This window comes from Phacochoerus africanus, chromosome 6, assembly GCF_016906955.1.
Source record: "Phacochoerus africanus isolate WHEZ1 chromosome 6, ROS_Pafr_v1, whole genome shotgun sequence".
Taxonomy (NCBI): Eukaryota; Metazoa; Chordata; class Mammalia; order Artiodactyla; family Suidae; genus Phacochoerus; species Phacochoerus africanus.
The window spans coordinates 91,987,280-91,997,888 of NC_062549.1; the positions used below are offsets into that span (position 1 = coordinate 91,987,280).

At 36.3% G+C, this 10,609-nt stretch overlaps 1 protein-coding gene across 1 annotated transcript; it reads right to left on the reverse strand.

Moving 5' to 3' along the window:
* Nucleotides 1–1,484: 1,484 nt before the first annotated feature.
* LOC125128712 (olfactory receptor 10R2-like) lies at nt 1,485–6,548 on the reverse strand. The gene is made up of 3 exons (XM_047782889.1): nt 6,534–6,548; nt 4,256–5,182; nt 1,485–1,556 (listed from the first exon to the last, which is right to left on the reverse strand). The coding sequence occupies exons 1-3, from the start codon at nt 6,546–6,548 to the stop codon at nt 1,485–1,487; spliced, it is 1,014 nt and encodes a 337-aa protein (XP_047638845.1).
* Nucleotides 6,549–10,609: the final 4,061 nt, after the last annotated feature.

The following is a 10,609-nucleotide window of genomic DNA, read 5'->3' on the forward strand; positions in this document are numbered from 1 at the left end:
TGTCTAGTATCTTTTTTATTAGAGGTCAGAAATTGTAGATGTCGGACTTGATAAATGTTTTTTATTAAAGTATAGGTGATTTACAATGTTTCTTCACATTCTGTTGTACAGCAAAGTGACCCAATCACACACATTTCCCTGCACTGTACAGTAGGGCCCCACTGCCCACCCATCTATCTAAAAAATTTGCGATTTTGCTGCTAAATTTTCTTGCATTATTTTAAGTGTGAATGTATCTTGTTCTGATCTGATGCTGTCTCATTGAAAATCAGTTAAATGCTTTTAAAACTTCTCTTAAGCTTTTTAAGGTGTATCAGAACAGCCTTTAAGCTAGGGGCCGATTTATTCCAGCTACTAAGGAGATACCATTCTGATTCTACCTTATGCCCCGTGTTACCAAACCTTTCTACTCTGGCTGCTGGGAATACAAACTTCTTTTGTGAGCTCTAGGAATAGTGTGGTTTGTCGCTTAGAGTGGTTCTCCCCGTCTTCTCCAAAAGGTAGTTTTTTCTTATAGATGTACGTATGAGTACTCTGCCAAAGCCTTGATGGAATCCCTTGTGTAGATATGTAGAGCTTTTTTCTGTGGGCCAACTCCTTTCTAGTTCTCTGTTTTGTAAAAAGCCCTTTTGTTTTCTCTGACCTCCAGTCTCTCTTTTCCTAACCCAGAAAAATTACTTGACACTCTTTGGCCAAAATTGTAATAACTCAGCCTCTAGCTTTAGTACTTAAAACTTTAAAATACATTTTTGTCTCATGACATCATGATCACAGACCAATAGTCATAGCAATGACTATTATTTGGTTTCTGTGAAATTATTTAACTTTGACTGGTTAATTCCAAGGCATAGCTATTAGAATAATAAACACCTCCAGCTAAATAAGTCCAGTCAGAGAATGCACTTTTCTCTTTTGGCTTCTCCACCACCATCTTTACTTTCAGCATTTTTTAAACTAAAATTAGTTTCCGCCTATGGTCTGTTGTAGGGATCCATATTCTCTACTCTGTACTCTGGAAACTGCTCATCAGTTATAAAGCGAAGAAATTGGAGTTCCCATCATGGCTCAGTGGAAATGATTCTGACTAGCATCCATAAAGACACAGGTTTGATCCCTGGCCTCACTCAGTGGGTTAAGGATCAGGCATTGCCATGAGCTGTGGTCGCAGACATGGCTAGGATCTGGCGTTACTGTGGCTGTGGTGTAGGCCAGCGGCTACAGCTCTGATTTGACCCCTAGCCTGGAAACCTCCATATGCTGCAAGTGCAGTGCCCCCACCCCTTTTTTTCAGTGTCATTTTTTAAGGTAGAGACTCCAGAGCAGTTCCTATTAACCCACCTTGGGAAAAGTAGAAATTGTTACTTACCTTATTGTTAAATTATATACATGATATTTTAATTTAAAAATGTATAAGAAAAAGAACTAAAGAAAAAGAAAAGGAGCATCATTTATAATACATATATAAATATAACTATTAGCAGCTTTTATTTAATAAAAAAAGAACCACTAATATTATGTATGTGAGGAGTTTGTGAAAGTAAGTAGTGGGTTAAGCTCTTTAAAGCAGGAACAGTGTTTATTTTAAATTTGTATCTTCCATCATATAGCAGTAGGTCAGTAAATAGTTAAAGAAAGAGTAAAATAATTGCCAGAATCTGAAAGCTGGATTTAGCAACTTATTAAATTGATATTAGTCACTTGACTCCCCCCATGCACACATTTTCATTTTCCAATATCCATCCCAAAGCTGGTTTTTTCCTACCTAAAAAACTTCACAAACTGTTACTGAATCCATGCACAACAGGCCAATAAAATCTAGAGACAAGCTGTTGGGGCAAGAAATAATGGCTTTCTTCAGAACGCCAGCAGACCAAGAAGATGATAGATTCGAGTGCCAAAGAACCATCTTGGCTGAGTTAGAATTCTCAGGCTTATACAACAACAACAAAAAAAAAGACAAAAGACAAAAAAAAAAAAAAAAAAAAAAGGGAGTTCCCGTCGTGGCGCAGTGGTTAACGAATCCGACTTGGAACCATGAGGTTGCGGGTTCGGTCCCTGCTCTTGCTCAGTGGGTTAACGATCCGGCGTTGCCGTGAGCTGTGGTGTAGGTTGCAGACGCGGCTCGGATCCCGCGTTGCTGTGGCTCTGGCGTAGGCTGGTGGCTACAGCTCCGATTGGACCCCTAGCCTGGGAACCTCCATATGCCGTGGGAGCGGCCCAAGAAATAGCAACAACAACAACAACAACAAAGACAAAAGACAAAAAAAAAAAAAAAGAATTCTCAGGCTTCTTTTATACTAAGACTTCTTTTATGCTAAAAGGGGAGGGAGTAAAGCCAAATATTTCCTGGTTCCCATCAGCCTCCAGAGGGGATATGTTAATTTCTTCCTTCCTGCAGTCACTCACAATGGGCCAGGTCAGAATGTTTCCCTTAACATTCATTACCTGGAAAGCACAATTCTCAGAAATGAACCCTGTTATATAATTTAAGTGTATAGGCAAGATCCCCTTTAGTGCTTAACTTTTAGCAAAAACAATAGAATACACAGAGTCATGTAAAAGGAAGAGATCTACCATGGAGTCAGATTCCTTCTTCCTTGTAACAGAACTAAGGGGAGGTAAAATGTCTTTAGCTAGGGACTGAGTTGAACAACTCAAATGATAAGTTCCTTTGAATTGCTCTAGCTATTCTTTAGGTCTACATTTTGGAGGATATGTATGGTCTGGTATAACTAGTCTGAAAGAGTCCAATCTGAAGAAACTTAGATACATTCATATGTTAAGTGTATTCACAAAATTCAATCTTCAATCCCTGTTTTCTAAGATGAAAAAATAATCGAATGCATGGAGAGGGGCTCAGGGAACACTGATAAAGAAATTTTAAAAATTCAGATAACACAAAAAAGAAGAAGCATTTGAGAAAGCTAAAAAGCAATTATTTCTCCTGTATAGGGATAAAGCAAAATGTTAGAATAATTGTGGAACAAGTATGTTTGTAAATACAGTGGCAAGAAGAGAGGATTTCATTTGATACTTCACATTTTTCTCTAACGTATGATGTAATGTTATCAGGTAACACTGTTTGGAAGGAATGACAGAGAGGGCTATGGGAAGGCCATACTTAATTGTTGTTTTAAGTGGAAGTGAACATATGTGTGATACCTAGAGAACAGAAGGTTGATAATTGGTGATGATTGATAAAGAACCATACAACTAAACTAAACTAATCAAAATAGGCTTCATAATGATAGAATTGTAGATATATAATATAAAATTACTTAGTCTAAAAGATATAGAGGTCAAAGAGGAGCACATATGTGATAGGACTTATAAGGAAATAATAGGGAGGAAAAGCTGTGTTAATATAAAATCGACTTCCAGAACAAGGGAGAAGATGATCCTAAGTCACCTGGAGTATTATATTCATTTCTTGGTGACTCTTTTGAAGAATACTATTAATATATTTTTAGGGATTTTCAAACTCTGATATATCATGAAGATCAAAGGACTCAACAGCTAGGCTAAAGGTATTTTAAGGAAAGCATACAATATTCACCTTTAAATATTTGAATCACTGTTGTGTAAGTGAAATATTAGATATAAGGTATATATCTTCAGAGAGAATAACTGGGACCAAAAGAAGGAAGATATATAAAGGTGGAACTTTATATATTTAACCTAGAGATGTTTGATAGTTTAACAGTTGTTAAATTAACAGGCTGAAATACCACATGAGATTCCTACAGTGACAGAACAATTTGAAGTGATAGGCTTGGTCCTTTCCAACACTGATATCTCATGTTTATATTAATTTTCAACTAGATTTAAACCATTTTCTGAATAATTTTTTATGAAGGGTCATGTTAAGGTTTTTCTAAACCGTTGAGAATTTGTGAAGGCTGAACCTTCTGTAATGAATTATCATTCACAATATGTTACTTATCCTTCCTGGAAGAGGTAAAAATCATTCTTATTTAAGCATTTTTAAAAATCAAAATACTTACCTGTTCAAGTTTAAGAGCATTTGAACCTCATATCTGATTAACAATTACCCCAAGTTTAAGATTGCACTTCACAAAACCTATCAAAATAATACCACAAACAAGCTTTCAGAGCTTATGAAGTGCCACGTAAATGAAAGAAAACAATATCATATTTTTTATAATTATTGCTATGTCCTCAGAAAAGATTTTTTCGTAGATGTGAAAAACTCTTATTATAGAGCCTTAGAATAAAATCCTCTTCTGCCAATCACTTTCCGAATGGCCATCTGGACATCCTTGTTCCTAAGGCTATACACCATGGGGTTCAACAATGGAGTCACAACAGTGTAGGTCACTGTCACAAGCCTATCTTTGCTGGATGAGAACTTGGCTGATGGTCGCAGGTAGACAAAGGAGGCACAACCAAAGTGGACAATGACTACGGTAAGATGGGAGGCACAAGTGGAGAAGGCTTTTCGCTTGCCTTCAGTTGATGGAATCCTCAGGATTGTACAAACAATGAAACCATAAGAGATGCAAATGAAAATCAGAGGGACCATGAGAACCAGAACTCCACCACTGAAGATGACCAGTTCATTGATATAGGTGTCAGTACAGGCAAGCTGGATAACTGGTGAAATATCACAGAAGTAGTGGTTTATCTCATTAGGGCCACAGAAAGTTTGCTCAAAGACTAAGAGGGAGCCTATCAGAGAGGACAAAAAACCAATAGCAGCACAAGTGGCTGCCAGTTGTCCACATATCTGCCAGCTCATAAGCATAGAGTACCGAAGTGGATGACAGATGGCAGCATAGCGGTCGTAACCCATAACGCCCAGTAGCATGCAATTTGTGACAGCAAAACCAAAGAAGAAAAACATCTGAATGGCACAATTAATAAATGAGATTGTTCTGAGCAGAGACAACAGATTTATGAGCATCCTGGGCAGGATGACAAAGGTGTAACATGTCTCAGAGATGGAAAGGATCCCTAGGAAGAAGTACATGGGTATGTGGAGGCTGCGATCCAGGCGGATAACAGTGACAATGGTGATGTTTCCACTCAGGATAATCAGATACAGGCACAGAAGAACAGCAAAGAGAATAAGCTGGGTTTCTCCAAGGTTGGAGAATCCCAGCAGCAGGAACTCTGTGACAGAGGAGAAATTATTATGGTTGGCTTTGTCCCCAAGATTGATCTACAGAGAACAAGAATGAAAGAACATAATTTACCATGAAAGGCAGAGATAGTTCCACTATGGATTGAAGAGCAATAAATAAGAGAAGGGTCCAATTAGACCCCTAGCCTGGGGACCTCCATATGGCCGTGGGTGTAGCCCTAAAAAGACAAAAGACAAAAAAAATAAGAAAAGAGAGAGAGAGAGAGAAGGGGTAGCATTTCTTAATGTTGATAAGGCAATAAATAAGAGAAGGGGTAACATTTCTTAATGTTAGTAAAAAATGCCCTATCGATCATGTCAATTCATGGAATTATTTCCAAAAACTCAGATTATATCTTTTTCTAGTGACACTTCTGAATATCTCATAGTGTGTAAGTCTAGGGGGAAAAAAAAAACATTTTTTACATTTTTGTGGCCACACCTGTGGCATATGGAAATTTCCAGGCCAGAGATTGAATCAGAGCTGCAGCTGATAGATCCGAGCCACATCTCTGACTTACATTGCAGCTTGTGGCAACTACCGGATCCTTAACCCACTGAGTGAAGCCAGGTATTGAACATGGATCCTCACAGAGACTATGTCAAGTTCTTAACCTGCTGAACCATAATGGGAACTGAAAGTCTAAAAGAAATTTTTCACACTTCCTACTTCAAAGAGCAATTAGGGAATGAAAATGCCTGAAAATTCCCTACATAGCAAAAATAACTCTGCTTATTATCTTTGGAATTTTTTGTGCTTTTGTTTCCTAATCTGTGCATAAATATACTAATAGCACCTCTCTCCTAGGATTGTTATGAAAATTACAACATTTAACACATGCACATTGTAAGCTTTTAGTAAATGTCAGCTTCTGCTACATAAATTATTCAACTTTCACAAAGTGGTTGCTAGCTTTTCAAGTTTTATTTTGGTTGTATTTTAAAATATATTCATGTACTATTTTTTTATTTTTATTTTTTGCCATTTTATTTTTATTTTATTTTATTTATTTAATGATTTTGTTCTGTTATACCTGGTTTACAGTGTTCTATTTTTTACCTTATTATTTTACTTTCAAAAAACTACTAAACCAACATGCAAACCCAACTCTTATTAGTGTATATTTATGGAGAAAATAATATTGTGTTGACTTTAGTTCATCATTTCCCCTAATCAAAAAAATGTATTTGACTCACTTGATAGAGGGGAATTGGATGGGACCTTAGTGTGTTTAAGTAGCTCTAGAGAAACATGAAAATTCTCACAGTCAAGTTGATCATTGATCTTACTGCCTATAATTCTGCCAAGAATATAGACCTGATTTAGAATTCTGCTGTAGTTATATTTTCAAATTTCAAAAGGAAATAAATCCAAACTGTCAGACATTACCTCAGTGTAAGCCATTATATCTCTTCCCACTTTATCTAAATTTTCAACAGAACTTAGCATCACACTGGATACACCTAACCTCAAGGAGTTTCAGCTTCTCCAATTTCTCCTTCCTTACTAAAGGATGGGGAAATTCTTTTTGGCTTAATTCAATTAAAATCAAGTTTGAATTTGTAAAATGATTTTAGAAAAATAAAAAACAACCAAATAATTGAAAAACACAAGGTGGATAAGTGGAATACAAAAAGAAAATTTTGTACTTCATGTAGGTCAATCGAATAGACCAACTGACTGCATCCTACATGTATGAGGTCTATCTATTAATTCATACCATCTCTGGGTGTTTTTCCTTTATGTTCTCTCACTTTCAATAGAGGGCTTAAAGCAAAAAATATCAATTTTATTTTTCTAAGTGGACCATAGTGACCAGTAGGCTGATGGGTAGATTTGACATGTTCCCTGAATAGACAAATCACCATTTTCATCAAAGTATTCTTTCATTAATGTGATAATTTATTGATCAATTAAATTAATACTTACATTTAATAGATACCTTTATTAAATTATATCTATCTTAGGTTAATTACAGCTTTGTTAGGTTAAGTGAAATATCATTCTTAACTGGAATAATAATAAAACACCTTGCCTTCTTCAGCAAATGCACCAATTAAAAAAGGTAGTTTTTCCACAGCAAGACTATGTTTTCTCATCTTGCAATATCTTACCTATGTGTTATTATTTTCCCTTCACCTGAAAGACCTTCATTCACTTTCCATCCACTCTTGATTACTCATATAGACGCTTCAACTTCTGACTATTCTGATCTCCAATGATAAGAGTGATAGGAACTTTCACATCTCTTAAATTACTTAGCAACTTTCTATTGTGTGTGAAATGTACCATGGAAGATACCAGGCTCTACTTTTTCAAACATCAGAGTGTATATGCCTTGGGAGTAGTTTTGCATTCCCCATGTGAATGAAAATTGCTATTTAAGAACTATTCATTTAATGAATTGATGAGTAAATATTTGATTTTTAAAATGGCACCTGTAAAAGGCATTGTGAAAGCTAATGTTCGTGGAATTTTAAGTCTTGTAAGGAGATATCTGGAACAGGGATCCAGCCCACAATCTACCAGAACACACTGCAAAATTATAATTGTATTACCTGTATATTAATCTGTCACACAACTGAGAATGTTGTAGGACATAAACTAGACACAAGGTCTCGTGAATGTCCTTACTGTTGCTTTTATTATTATCATAATAATCTTCATCATTATTATTACTATTACTACTCCTACTATTCTGGTTCTTTCAAATACTTCAATGCATCACTAGATAGCTAACAAAAAAACTACCAGGATATTTCCTGAGGAAAATAATTCATTTACCTCCTCAGTTCCCATCTATGAGGTTTATGCAGTAGATTATTTGTCCACAGAATATTAGGATTGTGAGGTCTAAAGACAGCAGTATGTCTGTAAGGAAAGATAACTCAGTTATATAAACACTTCTTTTACTCCTTCATTGCTTATTAGACTTTTCTAATATACCATTGTCACAGAGAATAGTTTCAAGAATGGACATTAGATGAACTAAATATTGACATCTCATTCCTGATAGGGAATTGTAGGTCTCTGAGTATTTTATGGCATTTGTTTGAAGCCACCCTAAGCCTACTATGGTTCATTGGTGATGCCCTATTTTATCTTCCCAAAGTCCTAAATAATCCTCCATTTCTTTTCAGGCTATGATGCACATGTGTGCTTTGCTCCTCTCACATGCATTTCTTCAACTATTGTTAATAGATAGAGAGACTAAAGCTCATGGGGTTGTTAGAACATTTCTAAAGTTATCACTGGTGACTGGTGATTCTCTATTACTAGGTAGAAACAGAACCTTACCTAATATCCTAAATAAAAGAACCCAATAGGGTCTATTTCTCTGTGTTTCTTAGCACCAAGTTAGTAGGATTCAGTGGAACCTAGAAATCTTCTAATCAAATAGGATTAAAAATTACCACAATCATTTCTATTCAGAAATGGCTCTATTCTATTTCTACTACTGACATCTCCATGCTCTAAAATGTGTACTCCTACCTCCTCTGCTGAGAATTCTGTGACATATCCCCTAAAGCATCATTGAAGAACTTTTCTTTTGTCTCTTATTAGTTGTGTCCCCAACATGCTGGTTTATATTTTTACTTTCCAAAACCCCAGGGAAACATTATTGCAACAATATTTCTGGCATAGTTCCAAGCCTTTCAATGAGGAAAGAAGAGGCAGAAAATAATGTGGACCCTAAATCTCACAGGTCCAATAGGATAAAAAGGGTACAGGAGAAAAATAACTTTGGCAATTAGATGACAATTTAGTCCCAGGTTGCCTAGTAGCTCATTAGAAGCTAAAGCCTCTTGCAAATTAAAAAAAAAAAAAAAAGACAAGTAAATATGGAAATCCCACCTTACAAGAGATAACACAGGGCTTTATTTTCTGAGGTTGTTAGGTGAGGAAGAAGCCCTTTTCTTCCTTGGATTTTGCCAGGGCAAATAAAGTCCTGCTTTATCATTGCAAAAGAAGAAACAAAATTCTCCTTTTTAGTCTAGAGTCATCCAAACCCCACAGATTCAGTATCTGTACCAAGGAGAGGGGCATAGGAGGCATAGTGTGAGGAAATAGGAAAAGACTGATATCTTCGCTTGTGAAACTGAGACCTTAAAAAACAGTGGAAAAGAACAGATTTGAGGATGGAAGGAGAGTTATGGAGTGTGTAGGTGCAGTTTACAGATTTGATACTCTACTTCTTCCTAGCTTGCTGGAGATGAAGAGATTTCCAATCAAGTGTCTGTCTCAAGGGTAGGGAATAGGATTAAAATGTCATCCATAGCATCCCAGAGTGCGTGGCTGTTCCCCTAATTACTCTTGTTCTTTCCTGTAATTTTCTGATAGACTGACCTAAGACAAGTGAGCAGGAGAGAGGTTGAAGAAAAAACAATGAAGAATCTGTTCTGCATATGTATGCCACTGATTACCTATCCTGTATTTGAAATGAAATTACAGTCAGGCTTTCTATTGCTGGACCTGGTCAACACAATTTCTAGACATTTAAATTTCCTAGAAATCTTTATTCTTCCCCTTCTGTGAGATACTGAGGAAAAATTCAACTCTTGAGTTGTGACTTGCAAGGGAGGTCAGAGAGGATTGCAGGCACTTGGCATCAAGGTCTTCTCCCACTCCACTCTGTTGCAGAGCCTGTCAATGGTTCCCAGCAGAGCTCTCCTGTCGCAGTCCCCCACAGTTGTCTTCAGAGCAGCAGAAACTCCAAAATGAGATGATTACTGACTCAGAGTCTTTTATTTCCAGATATACCATTCTCAGAGGCTACCAACAGAGATCCAACAGCAGCTACTGCAGCTTCCAGCAGTTTTCAAATGTGTACAACAGTCCTTCCTAACAGCTGCTGAATTCCTGGGTTTCTTGGACATCTGGTCTGCTCTGTGCACCTTCTTCAATAAACATTTCTCCACAGGGTGCTGGCCAAGTCCTCAGACTTGGTGCTATATAACCCTTTAAAGAAAACTTTTCAAAGACCTTGGAGGTTTTGGAGTAGGAAAAAAAAATCTGAAAAATACTGTAGTTAATCACATTTCTAGAAGTGCTTCTTGACATAATTGTGAGCTTACGAAAACCTCCATTATTGTATGAACTAATTCCAATGAATACATATATTTATACATTCATGTACATACATATACATACCATATATATACACATATATATGATACATACCATATATATACACATATATATGCTACATACCATATATATATATACACATATATATGCTCTGGAGAACCCAGACCAATACACAAAACGGATTTTGCACATAGATAGAAGTGAAAATAGAAAATATCAAGAAGGAAACTTAAGAATAATAAAAAAGACTGTGGCATGTAAGTCAGTAGCTTTGGTTTTCAAGTGAATTAAGCACAATACAATTGAGCATAAGGAAAGGGATTCTATTAACTTAAATAATTGAGATATTCACGACAAATCTCATCAGATCTGTCTCA